We start from the raw sequence: 21,545 nt of genomic DNA, 5'->3' as shown, positions 1-21,545 counted from the left end.
AAATCTCAGTACTGGGCAACCGGGAGGAAATCAGACCATTGGGAAATTTAGATTTTGTGTGCTTGTGTGTGTGTGTGTGTGTGTGTGTGTGTGTGTGTTTTCTTTGAATATTGGAAAACGCCACAAAATAATAAAGCCTCATTCAGAAGCTGTTATACATACATTGGGCTCACCAGTTAATGCTAAGGCACAATCAAGATTATATGAAGTCATGATTTCATTATGAAGCATTAAAGTACATTTTGATTGAAGTTATCAAAAAGTGCATCACCTGACAATTCAACTGTATATTTTCTAAACCAATTTGATTCTTAACAGTGCTGATTCATAGCCAGTTTTAATAAGGCATATAATTTTCACTATTAATGATAATATTGGTCCTCACAATAATTATTATACTACTACTACTATTATATTACTACTAATAATAATAATAAGAGTCATCATCATCATCATTGTCATCACAATAGTTTATAGTCTGTGTGTGTGTGTGTGTGTGTGTGTGTGTGTGTGTGTGTGTGTGTGTGTCTGTGTCTGTGTGTGTGTGTCTGTGTGTGTGTGTCTGTGTGTGTGTGTGTGTGTGTGTGTGTGTGGCTGCAAAACTGATTTGCCTCTGCTATACTGCAAGGGCCAAAAATATGTTACTGAAACATCATTAGCGTAAGCTGACATTTGCAAGCTGCTTGTATGATTCTTGGGGCATTTGCAAATATCTCCCCTAAATCCTGCTTTGTGATATCGACGAATATTTTCATACAGTGCGTGCTTGTAAACATGAGCACAGCATATATTAAAGGACAGAAGGTTGTAAAATGATGATACCATTTTTCACACAAGCATCTAAATATGTGCTTGTGCTATATGGCAAAGTTGCATCTGTGTCCCAGGCTTTAAAATGAGCATTTACTGCATTGCAAAGGGTAAATACAGTAAGCCTCAGAAGATTACACTCTTAGCTGAGCTTTGTGAGGAGCAGGGAGGGCGTGGCAGTGTGGATGTGCTCTGAATTCAGCTCATTCAGGCAAAAGCACTTATACAATGCAGTGGAAAAAGCAAGCTCCATGGAGAAAATGCAGTTATATAGACTGGAGCATAGAATGCATGCAGCACAGATGTCAGCATATAGTGTACAGTGATGACATTTCTTTCCCTGCTTACAGTTGTGTGTTTGCACAGTAAATGCTATTTATTATTCATTGCACCAAGACTCAGAGATGCTTTTGAAGTTTGATGCGCACCTTGTCCTCAAATACTACAGTGTGACTACACAGAATACACCACCTTAAAAAAGGTTAATGCTAAAAGTGTTGAAATAGCACGTGCACTGTACTTTACAGAGTCCATCAATCATTTTTATCAATCTATGTAATTGATTGAATTCATTCGTCACAGGGAGCAGAGGAAGGAATGGGATGGAGCCTGATTGAAATTCAAGAGCCAGACTCTTAAAAGGTCAAGGGTCAAAGAGACAGCATTTTAAGGCACAGCAACCTTTTAGTTGGACCTCATTTGCTATGTTAAGAATATTTTTTATACGAAGTGTATGCATGCGCTCAGTGTCTGTGTGCGTGCATGCGTGTGTTCATGCGCATACATGCATGTACTCCTCTGAGGTTACCTGGCCTTGTGATGAAGGTGGGTAAATGATGCCAAAGCCCAATAATAAATCTCTGGTATATCAGCACCAATGACCTGAAGGTCGCTGTTTCATTAACTGTCTTCTACTTGGATTTTCTCATCCTTCATGCTTGTCTGCTCCTTACCCCCCTTACTGCACACACTAAAGCATTTGTAAGGCTTATGCATAGGCTAAATAAACAGTTATAGCTAAAGTGTAACATCAATTATTGTTGTAGACTATTTAGACAATTTAGTGTTACTAATATGTGTATAAGGTTTACATATTGATATTTATTAGTGTTCCTTTAAAATTATTAAAGTGAACATTTTCAATCATCAAATAAAATTATACTGAAGAAAGCTGTACTAGATTGCTTCACTTTTGACAAAAAGATATGATGAAGATGAGATAAATGGTGAAAATGAGGAAAACAAGCATCTGTTGCATCTTTAAAAGCGCAACTACTCAGGTTGCTTGGATTCATACGTACCCTCTTGGACTGACACCCCCATTTATTGGCAGGTGCAAATTAATATAGCTCATGCACTTGCTTTAAAAATAGTCTTTTATTTAGGTCTGTGGGGAATTAAATTCAAAGCCTATGATTTACTCTTGAAACCAAAAAAAATGGACCATCTGTGTTGAAGGATACTACTCATCTATCCACCCCTCCAGATGGAAAGCCAACCGCAGCTCTCTGTGCAAGTGGATTTGTTTGAACTGAACAAGCTAAGTATTACTTTCCCCAAAAGACCAGCAAAGGTTGTTCTGTAGCTGTCTAAGGCTAGAGGCACCACTTTTATTTTAACTTGCATTATTTGAGCATTAGTTGAAAGCAACAATTTCACTCTGTAGGGATATGTGGTGAAATTCCTCAGGGAAAGCACTCAAGTAGTGTCTAAGTGCCACTTCTCACCCACTATGTCCCATTTACTGTTGCAAGAATTATGCTTGCTACATTTACATTATATTTTGTTCAGAAACAAGTATCACAGCCTATGCAATGATTGGATGGAATTTTTTTAATCTGAAAATTGAAAGTAATGCAGAACCACATTAAAAGGCCTCGTTGATTCTCCAAAATCAGAATCAACTTACAAATATATCTGAATTGTAATGCAGATTAAAAAAACTATATATTTCTGTTTAAGTGTCCTATGCACTGCCCATTAGCCCAAAATCCATAAAGGCATGCTTTGAATTGCTGTAATTGTAATTGTAACACAAACAAATGAGAGAAAGGCACCTAGTCAAGTCAAGACAAGTCATATTCTATTTATATAATGCCAAATCACAACATTGTTGTCTCGTGACACTTTACATGTAAAGCAGGTCTGGGTCACACTCTTTAAAATTATTTAAAGATATTATATATCTTTAAAGTCTCCCATGAGCAGGGTTCTTGCAACAGTGGCAGGGAAAAATCTGCCACTACCCAGCAGAAATGCTTCCTTGTGCTTGATACAAGCTCAGTGTGGGCACCCTTCTGTCTTTATCAATTGAGATAAAAAAGAAAGAGAGCGAGAGACGAACAGATAGATAAAACGCAAGAGTGTGGTGTATGTGATCTCAGACTAATAATAACAGTACCACTAACAGTTACATTATCATAACTGACATGATATATTTATATGATAATTTTCAATATTCATAAATGAAATAACAATGGCGGGTGCCTGGCAGGACCCCTGGAGTAGATCAAGCCGCGCCCCCTGGGAACCTGCGAAATAAGAGCCCCCAGGGACTCAGGAGAAGATATGAGGTTGCTATAATGCATTTATAGAGGGAAATAAGACAGGATAGACAGGCAGACAGGATAGGAAGAGTGGGAGGAGCAAGAAGCTACATGGCAGGTACACACCGTGCAAATCAAGTGAGGTGCTCTATGAAAGAAAACTAAAACTGAATAAAGTGAAAACACAAAGCCATAGTCAGAAAGGCCAACACAAAGGTCTCTATTCAAAATGGAACTGTGGCATAAAGTTTGTATCCTACATAAGTTTTTTTGGAACTAGAATAACACATATGTTATGTACAGGACTATATGCATCTTGCACACGCTAAAGCTCTGACCCATGTCTAGACAGGAAAAATTAGAGCATGCAGAATATGGACAAAAGTGCGACATTTACACAAGGTGCCCCTGCTGTGCAATCACAGCTTTTTTCCTCACAGTGAGCACAGACAGTAGCAGCTACAGCCCAAGATAGGAAGGAACAATCAGATTTAATGTGATTCCTTTTTTTTCTTTTTTGTTTCTTATTTCTTCAGCCTCTGTAAATAAATGAAATTATTTTTACTGTTGAAATGGGCCTAGAAACAAGAAATCATTCCATCAAACAACCTCTGTGACGTACTATGCTGTTTTCATTACACCATATTCAAACAGATGCTGAAAAGGTTTAAAAATAATAGAAGTGATTATACCCTTTGTTTTGAAATGAATTTTGAATAACTGGTCATTTATTCCTTAAATACATTTTACGCAAAGCATGTTGTTCCTGGCTGCCATTGAACATTTTGACAGGCATTTGTCTGACAAAACACATGGACTCGGATTTCTCCAATCCCTGTCTGAAGAACTTTTATTGAGGGTGACATTTCCGGATACTTTGAACTTTCCGAAAGGCAATTATAAAGCTCTTGAGTTTTCATTTAAGTTGACCACTTTTTGTTCTGAAAATGCACAATATGATAAAGACAGGGCTGAAATTCAAACCAAAAGTCAGTTGTTTAATCAGTGTTCAAATCACTTGACCTGTATTTCACTTTTGGAGAACCCTACAGTCCAAAAGGGAAGTATTCATATTTTCAATTATTAGACCTTTGCATACTAGATATTGGACTTCCTTGAATGGAAATATTGGGTTTTAATGTGACCAGATTATTTAGTTTCAGTGATGCAATAAACAGCAAAAGCAAATTCCTTCCAGGGATCTGTGGCTCAGAAATGTCTCTATATCTGTATACTGTAAATGAAATTGCTTTTGAAATTATTTAGAAATGAGGGCAGCAATTTGCAATTTCTTTCACAGATATTCTTTCAGTGCATTTGTAAATGTGGTTGTTGTTGCACAGTTTTCGGATCAGATCATATGAAAAATAAATGCCTCCATCCATCCTCTGCTCTCTCCTCAGATCCGGATTTTGCTGACTTAGGAGCAGCCCCACCCCTGCCCTGTAGGTATACTGTACCCCCCCCATCTGCCTTTCTGACTTTATCTTTGTTTCATTCTTAATTTAAATCTCTTCATCTGTGCCCTCGTCAGTGTTCTCTCTTAATTCTCTGTGGATTCCAGTTATTTTGCTTTGCGTATTGAAGTCCACATGGCTTTGTGTGAAATCTGCATAAGTATTCAGTTTACTTTGAATCTACCAGGGATTTCTTTGTCCATTCTGTTTATATACATGAAATGGGAGCAAATATTAGAAAACCCATCATACTTTACCTCACATTAGTATGACTGCTCCTCACACCAAGATGTTAAATGCAAGTGAATGTCAACAAAACACTGAATATATAGGTGTACCCGCTCAAGTTAGTCATTGTGAATGTATCTATGTGCATGTGTATGTTTATGCATACGTGTGTTTCAGCCTGTCAGTATGATATGGTTGGTCCAGAAGGTATCGTGGAGTCTCATCAGATCACCAGAGATGGCAAGGCTGGTGCCACTGAAGCAGTTGACTGTAAATGGTACATCCATGCTCCACCACGCTCCAAGGTTAGTGATATCAGATATGTTTGTTCAATATGATTAAAGAGAAATGTTGAAATGTCACATCCATAGAACAATGACAGCAGAAACATGAAGTAAATTAGATCCTATGAGATGGTTTTGATTGTAAAGGAGAGTTTCTACCGCAGTGTTCATTGTGAAATTCCTAGCTTCAAGAATGTATTCACATACTGTGATCATTTTTCTTGTTAATTTGACTTTTCCATGCAGCATTCCTCACTCAGTAAGATCAGGGCCAGAGCATTGCATCAGGAAGCTTTGATATTGCCTGTGGTTTTGTCCGCAGCTGTCAGCAGTATCCCAGCGTCAGTGTTCGTGGCTGAGAGTGGACTTGTTCCCCTCCAAGGGTCAGACAGATTGGCAGAAGGGTTTACTTAGGGTCAGGCCCATTTTTTAATCAGGGATCTGTTGCCAAGAAGAATAAAGGGGAGGAACGAAAAAGAGAGACTGAGTGAGGATGGACTGAAGGGACAGTCATGGAGTGCTGATTTAATGGGGCTGCCATGAGGTTTGACCCTAAGGACTGCTGCAGTCTAAATCAGTTTCCTCACCTAGCCTTCTCTATGGCAGCCTTGTGCAAATGCAAGTAAAGGGATTCATAAGAAAATACACATTCATACACACGTAAAATGCTTCAACCCCAATTACACAAAATGCATGTATTCTCCGCACCCGAGGTACCTGTGCAGTACTAATGTTCCAAGATTAAAAGTTTCCCAAGGTTAACAGGGTTACAGAAAAAGGCCACATTTTTAGGTAGAATCATTTCTGATATGAGCCTTTGAGGCATGATCATATGATCGTTCATATAAATATTCCTGGGCTATTAAAATATGATGACAAGTTTTCTGGTGAGGCAGTTTCTGAGTTTGATTCAAAAGAATTTTTCTTTTGACCCTAATTGTCAGAAAAATTTGACTTGGGTGTTTTATGTTGAATATGTCCAGAGGCTCTCAGAAGTTAAGAACACATTAGTGTCAGTTTGCCATGTTCCTTTCACTTTAAACATTTAAACCCCCAATGTCGATGTGAAAGATTGAATCCTGTCACGCGTCTGAACCCACACAGCAATGTGGCATATAATGGGAATGTTCTGTGGAAGTACACCGTACTTGAAAATAAGACGAGCTGACAGGGTGCAACTGTGATCAATGGCCCCAACTTTGCTCTTATCTCAGAGATTTTTTAAGGGTGCCTATTTCTGCCCCTGTTAAAAAAAGCTACACCAATTTCCCACTTCCTCTAAGTGGAGAACACTTAGAGGAAGAGAACAACTCTAACTGTATGTCACTCCAGCTAGTGCACCAAATCGGGCCGTAAGTCAACATTGTGTTTGCATTGCATTGACAAACCAGTGTGTAAGGATGTGTCTGTTTTTGGAAGAGCATCTCAGTGAGTGAGACTGGCAGTGTGATATATTTTGCTTGGTCTGAATCAGTGTCATATTTTGCCCTGTAGGAGTGTCTGACAAGGCAAGTTGTGGGCAAAGGGCTGACAGTTGCTGGCACTGATAGACAAGTCAGCAAATGCAAGTTTTAATACAGATCTATCTTCTGTCACACACGGTCCAAACGTTCTCATCTCTACCCGTTGCTGATTCCACTCAGTTCAACGTACAAAAAAAAATAACACGTGCAATCTGGCTCTTGCTCTCTCCTTTGGGTTCACTCTTACACTGCCTTTGCAAATTGAATGCATGCATGTTCACACGTTATTGAAATGAATAACTTAGACTACCCCACCTCACTGCACCCCATGCGGTGTATGTGCATGCATGAGTGTTGGGCTGTGTGCAGGGCAAGGCTTTTATTTCCCAATGCTGATACAGTGCTGCACTGTACCCAGTGCACCAGAAAAACCAAAGATAATGACATCCTATACCAGGGGCTCTAATTAGACTGCATCGGTGTGCTCCAGAGAGGAAGAGAAGGGGACAGAGGGGAAAATGGGAAAGGAAAGGATTAGGAAAGATGTTTTAATAATGCATTTTGTCAGGGATCTTAATGTATAGGGGTGAAGATTAGAGGTGAAAAGGTGCGTGGCAGAGAGAGAGATGAGGCTTGGTAAGAAAAGGGTAGATGGGTAGATAATATGGTGCACAAATAAGCATTAATGATTTTGTTACCAGAAATGACAGCATTGCACCAATTTTAATGTCCTAATGAAATTGCATTACAGCACCATGTTTCAGTTTAATGTTTTATTTTCTGAAAATAGGCTTCTTAGAAAGCACCTTTAAATTAATTACCCTTTACTTGCATCCAAAGAAGCATATAAAAACAACATTCAGCTGACAACTTTGAGCAAATCAAGTATGATTGATAACAAAATGTTGTTCTCAATAGCTAATGTTTTTATGAGCAGAATTGGATAACGACTGGCGTTATGAAAACAGCTTTAGCCTTCGATCATATTTTTTTTATCAGTATCTCTCCTCAGACAGCTGACATAATTTAGCTGACAGCAGCAATTTGCTGGTGACTTGTGTTTACTACAGTTTTCATTATCATATTTTGTCTACTTTACACAGTGTGGATATTTCCCACACATCTGCCCCCACTGTCTGACACAGTCTGTCTTTGCACAGATAATGGCCAAAAATGTGATTATTCTTTTTGATTCTAATAAACACCATCAACAGGTTTGCCGATGCCTGATAGCAACAGTGAGATAGTCTTTGCCAGTCAGTGATGGATTCTACGTCATTACAAGAGTCTGCAGAATCAATGAAGAGGCAACCCAGCCAGTCTCTTGCCTTACCAATTTGTGATTCTATCAAACTGATTCATTGCTGTCATTTGGTATTGTGATTCCGTCTGCACAGGGGTTTTTCTCCAATCTTGATAAGTTGCTAACATCAAGATGCTTAAAAGCAGCAGTTCTTGTTTGAGTGCCTGTATATATTCCTCTAAAAATCTTTATCTACTCAATAGGCTAATCTTTTTATCATAATTTTCATTGAACTGATGGCATATATTTGACTTAAAGCAGAGACAAACCATATTGGCTATGTCTCATGCCTGAACTACCGTTAAATAAGATACTGTTTTCATGGAAAGGGATAACCAATCTCCAATAATAATTTCTGAAAAGGTTGTTCTTTTTTGAAGTTTACTTTGGCCAACAAGGGCACTGATATCCGGGAGATCTGCATCTCCTTGTTCTAAAATCACAGATCAGTGTCATAATTCCAGTCAGCAGAGGTTCAGGAAATGTTCGAGAATACATGCCGTTTTAAATCGAAACAGCTTGATGAGATTCAAAACTCAAGAACCTGCTCAAATGAGTCTCTTAAGAATCTCTTTATTTCATTATATGAGATAAAAGCTCTTAATATATTGTATATTATTTTGGCTTGAGAATACAGACTCTCCAATTAAGAACTTGTGGGGTAAACAGCCTGATTTGTACTGATATATACACATGCAATGAATGAGAAATGAGCCTCTGAACAAAAAAAAAACAAAAAACAATTATGATCAACGATAATACTTTGTCCCCGAGTCCAGCTTACAACTACTCTCTGCAGCCTTTTTTTAAAAACAAATTATTTACCTATTTAACATCCCAGCCAATTTGATGGACTAAATCCCACCCTCAGCCTTAACTGTAATCTCGAGGGTCACGTAGCACATAAGATGAATTGACAAAGATCCCATTTCAAACAGCAACTGCTAAAAACAGCTGCTGTGGGCTTTGGTGGTGCACTGCTTTGTGTTTAATATATTATTTGACGTTGAACCCATACCTCTAATCTTGTCTTCCATGTGTTATGTGCCGCATCGTTTGTGCTTCATGAAAAATTTTCACCCTATCAAAAGAAGAAACACACAGAGATGACATACCAGTCAGACCAGTTTAGAAAATATTTTAAACCCTATTTTTACAATTAGTGATAAAGAGCAATGAGCAGATAGAAGTAGCCGAAACACTGCTTCCGTGTCTTCTGTTGTCCTTGTGGGGCCGGAACGTAGACCATCTCATAAAAGGAGAGGAATAAGATGACTCTTTTTTTGAACAAGGTTTAGTATGTGTTAAGTGGTACTAAGATGTTTGTGTCATTGTAAAAGTGACCTCCATCTAGTTCCTCCTGATAAACTTCCATGGAAAAACTAGCACAGAATACCTTCTTTTATTATTCTTTTTATTTTTTATTAATGAAATGCAACTTTGCATTTTGCTATAATCACAAGCTTTTAATTACAAATGAGCTAAATCTTTATCAATGGGTAATTCTTTTATGTCATATCCAAAATATTTATATGAAGTTATTACATAATGAGGGATTACTTGGTATAGTGGTGTCACAGAGTACAGCTCGTATCTTGGCCATATGTTGGATCCATTTCTTAGGAACATAATCCATCTTCCTGATTTTCCGTTAGTGCTCTTTCAGTCCATACGAGCTGTGAAACAACGACATTGTAGAGCTATGTGTATACTTTCATCTCTGAATTGATATGCTGGCAATGACATTGAATAGAATTTCATACTAATATCATAACATGATACAAAATAAAGATACCCTATTTCTCATGACAAACCCAATATAGCTGACAGAGTGGAATATATGTCAAAGTTTTTTCGTATGGGAGATCATTGACACCAATACGTAATCTAAAGGGAATCAGTTGGCTTGTTTTTGCCCTTGGATCCATTTCACTTGTCATGTTTTTGAAGCCAAACTGACATTGCAGGGTCCATTATCCTGCTCCATCTGCAGCTTTCGTCTTCAGGCATTTAAAGCATCACATTTCCCTGTCACAGTTCGTGAGCGGCCTACACATAAACTGTAATGATGGTGAGTGCTGCGCGCAGCAGACCAGGACCAGGGCTGTGATTGGATGATCTCGACCTGATAAATGAGTGACAGACAGTCATGTGGAGGAAATCTAGAAGAGGTGGTCTCATTTAGAAATGCTGTGAAGAGTCAAGGTGGTTGGCAAGGTGGATATTTCGCGCATTGGGGGATTATTAAGATAATGTGTGTTACTGTTCATAAGCTGCCAGATCTTGAATTGGCCATCAAACAAGGTGACCAGTAATATTTCATCATTCATGAGAGACCCTGGAATCCACTTGTCTAAATATCTCTGTGCATTTTTTTAATTCACTGCAAGTGGATGAACTTATTCACAAAGCTTGTTGTAAATTTCCTGCAGAATTTAGCAAAGTTGCAGAGTTTACTTCACACCTTATCAAATATGAAGAATGGGGATTAAGTTAATAGACTCTGTCTCTGAGTACCTAGTGGATTTGCATATGTAATTAGATGAGATGAGGAGCACTCTGTCCATCTGATTTCATTGCACATCTGCTGTATCAGCCACCGTGTCCGCGAGTCAAACACATGGGCTTTACCTTGAAATCTCACCACCTTTTGTATCTTATTCTCCTCTCTGGTAATGACCACATTTTCAAATGCCCTTATTTGACTTTTCTATTTCTTTTTCTCTGTCTTTGCCTCCTCGGAATGAATAGATCTACCTGCGTTTTCTCGACTATGAAATGGCGAATTCGAATGAATGCAAGCGCAACTTCGTGGCAGTGTATGATGGTGGCAGGTATGCATAGTTAGCATTCATGATTTATTTTGTGAAAACTCATAGACACACAATGGTGATTGGCATGTGGGTCATATATTAAGTTTGGACATGTTTAATTGAGAACTTTGCACAAGAATTTCATGTTTTACCATGAGGATAAGGTGTAAAACAACAGAAAATTAAGTGCAACCTGTCAAAAGATATATTTCATTGACCTGAGTCAATACATGTCAGCTGGTTCACTTGCTGTACAAATACCATGACTGACCGATGAGATTTTACTTACTTTACATTTCTCACACAAAAAGATATTTTAACACTCAAACTATATCCAGTTTGAGAAGAAAATGTGATCTGCATTGAACCGCATTCATTCAATTATTTTAAGTTGAATGGGATACATTTAAATGATGAATGTATCTGCTTGTGTAATTTTAAACAAGTTTAAAAAACAATAAACTGAAAAAAAAATATGTGGTAGCTTTTAAGATTTATAATAGATTCCAGTTTTTTAGTGATGAGTAGATCTAATTTTTTGTTTGCTTATTTATACAGAAATATGCTTCTGGCAAAGGAGAGAATACCTGTTTCAGGATTTTATGCAAAGCTTAGAAAATAATCTTCCTCTAACAGAGTAGCCTGTTGATACATTTTCAGGTTGTGTCACTTTCAAGCCAGTACCCTTTGAAATATACAGAAGTAAAGTCACTTTTTATTATTTCCTGACTTAGTGATCTGAGCTGAATGAGTACCATTCAGTGTGTTTACTTAAAAAGAAAAAACACAATTTACCTTCAGATGACATTCTGAAAAGAATGGGCATGAAACTGTGTGCCACAATGGTTGCTCTCTGTCTTTATTAAAAATGTGAAGAATTGAAATGCACCGCAGATTTTATTTGATGAAACAATCTATGGAGTCTTCTCTTATCATCCTGTCTGATCTTAGTTCTGTGGAAGACCTGAAAAGCAAGTTCTGCTCCACAGTGGCCAATGACATCATGTTGGTTTCCACGCTGGGTGTTATCCGTATGTGGGCAGACGAGGCCAGCCGCAAAAGTCGCTTCCGCATCCTCTTCACGACTTACCAAGAACGTAAGATATCATAATACTACAAACACCCGCTGTCACATACGATTGTCTGGGAAGCTTTCCATGAATGTGTTTATTGCATCATGACGCATCTATTGAAGGGGAACTGATTGACACACAAGAGAAAAGGGATTCTCTGACGTAATGTCAAATAAAAGAAGATGAAAACACAGTGACCAATTTTATGTCACATTCAATCACAAACTGTTCACAGGAAACAGGGCTGTCAGAGATTTACATTTAGTTTTATGACCATTTAAAAGAATGGGTGAAAATACAACCTGTGTGTCCTTGTGACGCTGACAATATTGTACTGATATAAATGCACCATTACAGATGGAAAGAGACCAAGACAAGAGTGGGAAACAAGTGCAACATAAAAAGAGAGGCAAAAGATACATGCATATGTGTTTGCATTACTGTTAAAAATACTATTAAAATTTATGTTGCCATACAAATTTTCATAAAGGACAATCTGAGGGTGTGTTGGAATAATAATTAAGGTTTTAGTAAAGATATTTGTAATACAATCAGCTACTGGGTTGCAACATGGATCCCGTTCCACATAAGGCTCTATTATTGCCATAATGTGTCATTTTGGATTATTGTTACTATGAAGGAGAAAAACATTTATCCTATTGTACTTGGGGTTGGGATTCTAAAATTAAGATGAAGTGGCTTTGCTTTCATGCTTCATGGTTGGTTGAATTTAATGAACATCCCTATATTTACGAATATATTTAAAATTAAATCCACCCTGCAAATCCAATTATTCTGTTTACCAACAGCATGATACTTTCACACATTCACACATTCACACACTCACACACACACACACACACACACACACACACACACACACACACACATATATATGATTTCTGCAGAAGAACAGCAATATTGATGGACTTGCTATGTTGTGAAGTCACTGTCCCTTTCTGTAAGGCCTTTTCACCAAGCAGAGCCAGGATGTGCTGTTGCCGGGGCAACACTTCTGCCTAAGTCACTCAGGCAATCCCCATTCAGACCACAGCCTATACAGCAGCATCTAGCACTACTCCGCAGCACTGCACCAACCCTGTCAACAGTGAATGTGGAGATACGCCACAGGTCTCAGATACAGAGCCAGTACAACAAGTGTTTATTATCAACATGATTTCATTCAAAATGATTTTTAATTATTTGAGATACAGTAACGGGTCTTCACTGAGGGAATAGTTAAAGTCACGCAAAACATATTGCCATTAGTTTGAATAAGCCCCTCGGGAGCTTCAGTAGATCCGGTATGCAGTTTGTGAATAGGATGACCAATGACTTGTGCAATGCAGGTATGTATATCCTCACCTTCTGTTCATTGTTCTGACATGTTTTGCTTTATGACCAAGTACAGCATCAGACGCTTTGACAATCCTGTAAAATATTATTTAATCAAATATCAAATACTCTCTTGTAGATCAAGTTGTTGAAAAACGGGATAACAGACAAAATTTTGGAATATTTTTGTTAGCAGTATATGATTTTTCAAAGAAATACAAGAATTTAGCTGATCAAATCCAACAAGCAACAACCAAGCGAAGACATGAAAAATTTGGACAGCATTTCAATGGCTCAGACTTTCTTTTCATAGCAAATAAAGACACCAATCATGTGACAACTATGCATTTAGAGAAATTAAATCACACAAAAACAAAATGCAAGTAAAACTTGTCGAAAGATATCTCAACCATTAGGTTTATGATATAGTTAAAAATCAAATGTTTGTCAGCAGGACTTGTGCAAAGCTCCTTCTAAAATTCAGCAGATTTGACAGATATAATTAGAATGCATGTATTTGGTGCAGATATCAACGAAAATTACATGGAAGTGAGACAGATGCTGTTCACATTATCATTCTTTCTATTATTGCATCTGGGATATGAATGAAAAAAAATCCAAATTGGATTTTGTTTTGAACCTGTGCAGCCCGAATTTTTATTGAGTGTGATTAGAATAGAAAAATGTGAATAGAAGGAAAAGTATTGGATAATAGATGTAATGAATGCTGTACCTGTCAAGAGGTGTACATCATGATGTACAAAAACACACAAAGCAGAGCTTCCTAGGAGAATACCGTTTTAGTAATTCAGCATGTAAAAGAGTGTGCAGTCAGTTACAGGTGAAGTAGACGGATTTGTGGCGTATATGGCTGTTCTTACAATAAGTGCATCTGAGCTGCATTCCAAGCCATCATGTTTGCTCACAGCTGCTTTTTCCCAGTGGGACCAGCAGCTTTGAGAGAGCCATTCACAGTTGCTGACTCTGAGTTGCTTCAATTGGAAGGGCAATGGTCCCAAACACAAACATCCACCGTTATCGCCTGTGAGGTGTTCACACCTGCCGATGCAACTAACCTGCCTGTGTTTTCCAGGCTTAGGGGCACATGTCCGTGCACACACACACTTTGCTCAGCAAAGCTACAGTGTCAGATTATGGCCATGAGGTATCGTTAACTCAACAAAAAAGAAAAGGAATCATTATGTCTTCAGAGATAAATGTGCTTATGTGACACTTTTGTTGTCAGCATTGTTGCGCCCCATCAACAAAGACCCATCTCCGGGATGTTGGATGAAAATTTACTCAAACTTCACGCATCACTTCCTCTTTGTATTTCTCTTGTTCTTTTTCTTCCAAATCTCCTTCACTGAATGCATGAAAGCCTTGGAACACAGTATGATGTTGCCAGTATGATATAAGCATCAGTCCTTGCTTGTTCTTGGATCAGATTCTGATCAGTCTCTGTTATGTTGGTTGCTTTCAGATAGATAATGATGCACATATGTTTGAGTGCCATGACACATGAAGGAAGGAGTGAATTATTTTTAACTTTTGCAATATCCTGGGTTATATAAAAAGTCTCTAAAATTTAAGCACTTGATTAGGAAAGAGTTAATCAATCAATCAACCAATCTTTCAATCAACTTTATTGATAAGCACTCTTAAAAAGCAACATTTGGAATAAAGTGCTGTACACCCTGGCAGGTTAAAAAAACAGAGGTCATAAAACAAACTACAACACAATAAAACAAGAACACTAAAATACTACTAAAAGTGCAGGAAGGCACAAAACCAGAAAAAGCAAAGTAATTAATCAATATCTTATATTGAATCAAAGGCCAAGGGAGAAAAAGGAGTTTTTTTAGATGACTCTTAAGAACAGACAGTTTTAGATGCAGAGGCAGATTGTTTCATAGACGGGGGGAATAGCTGAAAAGGCTACGTGCCCTCTGAGCTTCTGGGCGTTGATCTTGGTACCTCCGGGAGCAGCTGGTCAGCTGACCTGAGGGAACGAACAGGATTATATGGATGGAGGAGCTCAGGGAGGTAAGGCAGGGCAAGACCGTTTAAAGATTTAAAAAAGAAATCATTCTAAAATGAATTTTAAAAATAAACCATTGGGAGAATATATACTGAGAATAGCAGTTACACGCTTAAACGTAGGTGAGGTTTTACTCTGCATGTGCAATTTCATATAAATCACGCCTTTGAGGCATGGGTAAAAAAGTACAAATATAACTTAAAGATATCAGGAAAATTAAAAAGAAAATAATTCTGACAGCTAAAATCTAACGTGGAAAAGTCATAGATTTTACTCATTACTTATGCTACAGGGCATGTAGCATAATTAATGTATCAACAATATAATGTCAGAATGTTAAGGATTGTGTGTCATAACCCAAAACCAAATTTATTCATCTAACAGATGTGTAAACACCAGTGCTTTGCATGTAGAAGCCTGTATTCTCTAGACAGTTCCATCTGCAGAGACACTTTTGTTTTCTTTTTCCATTCATTTTTTATTAAATCTATGCTTTCAGCAGTGACTGGGAATGTTTTGTGTGGGCAAAGGGCACTTTTAATACAAAATGTCTTGAAATTAATTTAGCATGAGATTAGTGTGGATGTTGCTCTGGTCTTGCCCTGCAGAATGTTTATGGGATAAGAACTTAATGCTGAGAAAAGAAATGATCCGGGCTCCATCTGCTGGATATTGACGGGAAAGTAATACTTATGGCAAGGAGTTATTATGAAAGAAAAAGAGATAAGAGGGATGCGAATAGAAATGGGTAAAGAAGGAAAAATTGAGAACTCTCACATGTTACATGGTCTTATCCAGGAAGCACTGGAAAGCGCCTAGACAGGATGATCGATAGAGATATGTCCTTCTACTTTGGTGTCTTATAATTCAACAGGGATAAAAACAGCCATTCATTATTGTTGTAATACTGTCAAATAGTCCTGAGCTCTGCCAAAACACTGGCAATCTTCTTTAGTACCAGCTGCAAGTGCCTCCTGTATATCTGTGGATGAAATGTAGAAAAAGATGAGACATCCATTATGTTTACATCTCAGTGTCAAAAAAAAACAACTTTCTGAGTTCTTTAAAATTCAGCTCTATACAAAAAAAAATTACCCCCACATCCTTAATCACAGAACCATGTGAATAATGATATGTATAATAAGGCGTAATCTTTAATGCATATCCTTTTATTGTGGGAGAAATTACTTGACACTTTTATTTTGATAAAACCCTGTCCCATGTCAAGGAAAAAATGTCAAGCTACAATACACAGTATGACAAAATATATTAGCTTACGCTCTGTAGAATTTGGAGAGGGGGTGCGTTAATCTGTATATAATAAAAACAATCATACAATTTTTTTCATAAGATTCCAGTTTCTTGTTTACTTGATTTGATACTATACTGCAAGTGACTGTGGGACGCAACGAGATAACCAGTCAGCTTGCTTATGCATTAGGATGACTGGTAGTTGAGAGCAAGGGCACCTTTACTTTAAATTATGCAGCCACTGTATGATGAAGCACGGAACGCTGCTCCGATCCCATGGTCACGTTTAGGTGATGGGTGGTTGTGCCCTGTACTCACATTACAAACAGATGGAGACATGAGGGACTATGTTATGCGATGACAGGCCATAATCAAAGTTCAGATGCCTCATCCAGCAGGTGCTTGACCATGCACACTTGCACACGTGCACATTTTATTTTCTGGTTTTGATCAATGTTGACAAGATATGCACCACTGACCAACAAGTAAAACCCTGCATGAAAAAAATTATTTTTAGCCCTTTTTGTGTATGTAGTTAATTCTTATGGTGATCCAAATCTCCTCAGCCACCAAACTTCAATACACATAACTTTCAAGAAATTCATTCATATTCACAAATTGCTTTTGCGAGTGCTTGAGCAGATAAAGTGTGGAAAAAATGTTTATGGAGAAAGGATCTGATAAATTTTAATGCATATACAAATTTATTTTTGTGTCAAAAATGTTGGTATACAGGGACTCATCTCTTGAGAGAATTTTACTTTATATGAGGATATTTAGATATTTGTGCAAATACAATCTCCTATCGTATTTGCACCTCTCAGTGAGATAACACATTATGCTAAATGTTTTTCAGCTCCATGTGATGCAGATGCCTTCTTCTGTCACAGCAACATGTGCATCAACAACACACTGGTGTGCAATGGCATGCAGAATTGTGTCTACCCCTGGGATGAGAATCAGTGCAAAGGTGAGATATTACATTTCATCTTAATATCTGGGCATCCACAAGCATATTTGTAGGTTTTAAGAAATGTAGTTCAACTTGAGAGAAAAGATATATATGTTATATGAAAAATTTCCCTTCATGACCCAAACTTTGACCCCTTACAATGACATATTACACTGCTTTTATATTGTTCTCATTGTCAGGCAGGAATTATGTTCTGTTTCAGCTCCATGGAGAGAGGTAGAAAAAGAGGCTGTGGGCCAGGTATATTGTGTGGAAAACAAACAGCTGTCTGCTGAAAGGGCATGCTGCACTGTCTGTGTCCTCATTATTTCATCAGCTCACCCTTTATTGTTGGATGCCATTACATCATGTACAATTTCAACGAATGGTTGATTGACAGGGTCAATTGAAGGGAATCATAAATCCTAACATTTTTTTGGCATGCACCTTTCCCCTGTATATTTGTTGAATTTTTTATTTTGCTATCCTTGAGAGATCTTACTGATCTTTAACATTCCTGCAAAATATAAGGTAAAGTGTATTTCCAGGCTGTATTTCATCATTGTAGACTTCAAATGAAAGAGGAGAGCTGACAACGGCAATTACTGTTGCTTGGTGAGCTCAGATGTAGCTCAGGACTGCAATCGAATCTGACATCTTTCTCAAAATTCCCTTGGTATTAGTCCCAGTTGGAGTTGGGACGATTGTCTTTTAAGTGGAGTGTAAGTTTACCCTATTCTGATGTCTGTAATCTATTGGTCACTTTTTTTTCTCTTTTCTATTTCTTTCTTTCTTTCTTTCTTTCTTTCTTTCTTTCTTTCTTTCTTTCTTTCTTTCTTCCATCTTGCACTCCAACTCATATACTAGTAAATGCAACATAACTTTCACTGTAATCTTTCAGTAAATATGCTTTCTTATATGTTTCCCCTTTATTTGAATCATATGTCAATCTTTTGCAAAACAGTACCATCTTTTCTGCACGAGTTGTATGTTGTTCAAATTTCTTGTCAACCCAATGACAAACTATGTGTCATGACATATTGCCCGTACCATTTTCACCACAAAAGCTTGCATTTGAAATTGTGCAGACCTCAGCAAAAATATAGTGTGTTTCACATTCTCTTTGCTCCAGTAATTTCTGGGTAAAGGTAGTTCCCACATCTGTCGTCTTTAGAGGCAAAATGTCTATTTATTCCTTTCTCCCTTCATCCCTCATATTGTGACAGTTTGCTGCCATTGAGACCCACAGTGATATTGCGTGACAAGTTAATGGAGCAGAGACTCCCCAGAGATATTTGTTCTGTAAAACTTTTAGCTTCTCTCATGATAAATAGTGAACTGCGACTTGATGTCCATCAGTCTAATAGCTCATGAATGTCCAGGATCTGTGACATCTTATGAGGATTTTTTTTTTTTTGAACAGTCACATTTAATCAGCAATAGCTGGAGCTAATCACAAAACATAACTGTATTACTTGGCTGACAAGCAATGATTATCTAGTCTTATTTTTCTCATTAGTAAAAAAAATTACAGGCCTATATAATTTATGCTGCATTAATAATGTGTGCACTTCAAATCCAAAACAAAGCATCTTCCAACAGTATCTTCAACTCTGTATTTAAGCTCCCAGAATTTGTATGAAGTGAGCTGGTAAATACTCAACAATTCATGGACTTTTCATGGTCAAGCCCCTTTTCAAGCATAAACTGACCTGTAACCAAAGAATATTATATTTACTCACCAGACTTCAAATGGTTGTTTCTTTTGTTTTGGTCTGAGCCTTTTTATTTGTCTTGGATGAGCCCCTTGAGATAAATGATAAAAGAACCTTTTCTGCAGGAGAGTCACAGTTGGGACAGGAACGCATAGTCACTTCAAAACAATAGAGCAATGTCATGAAAAAACCTATACAATAAATAAAGACAGCAAATGGTGGTATCAAGTAAAGATCAGCTCTTGTGGGTCAGCATTATAGAGGCTGATATATGTTACATGAAAAAAATTTAAAGAAGATATAATCATGTAGTATACCCAACAATATCTTGGCAATAAATATCAGCATGGTTGTTTTTGTCCTCTGAGAAATAGAAGACATTCCAAAAGGTTCATAAAAAGTGCAAATGGAACACAGCACCTGTTATGAGCAAAGTCAAAGTAGAATGCATAGTGTCCAGCCATTAAACCAGGAATAATGCTGCATGCATTAAATTACATCAGCATAATTAAGCACAGACCAGAATTTGCTTTGCAGAAATGTCTTTCATCATTCAAAAGGAGAAAAAAAATTCAAATCAGAAAGAGAAGCCCAATTAAAGCCTGTGCTTTTCAGAAGATTATCAATGTCTGTCCTTAAAAGTGAGCTTTTCATCAGCCCTTATGCTCAGGTCTTTTTGGATGAACATTTGTCCTTCACATCTATCTTCCAATATAATCATAGTAGAAGCTGTTCGTCTATAAGGTGGTTTCATCTACAGATAAATACTTTTAAGCTTAATTTAATCCATGATTCAAGGCATTGATAAAAACAAAATGAACTTGGACACAGGTAAAGCTTTAAAGGACACGTTTGGTTTTTGTAAGGGAGGCTGAAGTATAGCAGTCTACAGAGACCCATTGTGTTTATCCACATATTTAGTTCTAAACCAAGTTCACAACTATTTTACTAAAACACACAGAGATAATACACACAGACCAGATAATTCAACACTTTTGATGACTTCTCTAAGGCAACAAAGGCTTTTTTTATTAATCTAGATTGCACTGACTTCAGTGTGAGCCTCACTTACCTTTTGATTATAACATGAAAGCACAATAATCTTTTTTGGATTTATTGCACAATGTTCAAATATTCTATATTTAAATGTCCAAAAATTCAGCATATTGGTATAATCAAGAAAATATTTACATAATTTTCATCAGTGCTCGGTTTTGTGCTTTCAATGTTACCTCTTTGACTTTCAGAAAAGATATTTCCAATGCTCATTTAACCAGCCCTTGATAACCAATCTAAGGTTTTCAGTTTGACACATTTTGCTTTGTAACATTGGAAACCAAATTTTGTGTTGTTTTACAACATTTTGTGGGTTACAATCATCTAAAAAATCCCCTTCTGATCTGCTGTCTCTCTACCCATGTATAGAAAAGAGGAAAGCTAACATCCTGGACAACCTGAACAACACAAATGGGACCATAATTGGTGTCACTTGTTGCATCGTCCTCATCCTCCTCATCGTCTCTGTCATTGTCCAGATAAAGCAGCCACGAAAAAAGTACATCCTGCGGCGTGAGGACTTTGACCCTACCATGTTCCAAGAGGTCTTTGAGCCACCTCATTATGAACTATGTACTCTACGGAGTGCCACCACGGCCGGGGCAGCCTCAGCAGACCTAGTTGACCTGGCAGAAGACTTTGAGAACTACCATGCTCTTCGTCGTGCCTCTTCACGCTGCATCCATGATCACCATTGTGGCTCATCCTCCAACCCTGGCTCAGTGCAGATATCGCAGCTGTCACTCAGTGGACGTGGAAGCCGTGGGAACTTGAGTCCCCGAGATGCAGCAGCAACCACTCTGCTCACAGACCTCCCACAGCCTCCAATGGCAGTGCGGCCCTTACTACCAACCACAGGAAACCGCAGGAGCATCTTGGTCATGAAGCACAGCTACTCACAAGAAGCAGCAGACAATGGATGTGATCTGGAAGACGACCTGGAAGAAGTTCCTACCACCAGCCACCGGCTTTCACGCCACGAAAAGGCAGTACAGCGGTCAGTATCCATTGATTTCTGATGAAAGAAGAACAGAACACCCTAAATTTAAATTTGGAGATGTCTGTGTGAAATTCATGTTAATGTTTTGTTTTTTTCTCCTCATTTGTTAGCTTTATTCCTTTTCTTCCTATCATTATTTTTCAAGTTTATGAGAAGCATCTTTTTTGCACCACCCTAATTTTCTTCTTTCTCTTATAAAAACCTTTTCCAAAATTTGG

The 21,545-nt window shown here is 37.8% G+C and overlaps 1 protein-coding gene across 3 annotated transcripts in view; it reads left to right on the top strand.

Annotated features, from left to right (window-relative positions):
- neto1l (neuropilin (NRP) and tolloid (TLL)-like 1, like) overlaps nt 1–21,545 on the top strand; it is a 66,915-nt gene that overhangs the window by 41,047 nt on the left and 4,323 nt on the right. For all 3 annotated transcript variants that reach the window (XM_086151222.1, XM_086151220.1, XM_086151221.1), the window contains exons 5-10: nt 4,760–4,801; nt 5,219–5,346; nt 10,843–10,925; nt 11,856–12,001; nt 17,461–17,574; nt 20,697–21,324. In XM_086151222.1, coding sequence (XP_086007348.1) covers nt 4,760–4,801; nt 5,219–5,346; nt 10,843–10,925; nt 11,856–12,001; nt 17,461–17,574; nt 20,697–21,324 — 1,141 coding nt within the window. The remainder of the gene's footprint in view (nt 1–4,759; nt 4,802–5,218; nt 5,347–10,842; nt 10,926–11,855; nt 12,002–17,460; nt 17,575–20,696; nt 21,325–21,545) is intronic.

This window comes from Fistularia commersonii, chromosome 8, assembly GCF_037954325.1.
Source record: "Fistularia commersonii isolate RoL2024-O1a breed Wild chromosome 8, RoL_Fcom_v1.0, whole genome shotgun sequence".
NCBI lineage: Eukaryota > Metazoa > Chordata > Actinopteri > Syngnathiformes > Fistulariidae > Fistularia > Fistularia commersonii.
The sequence above is the reverse complement of the archived record's forward strand: the minus strand, read 5'-3'. Positions and strand labels throughout refer to the sequence as shown.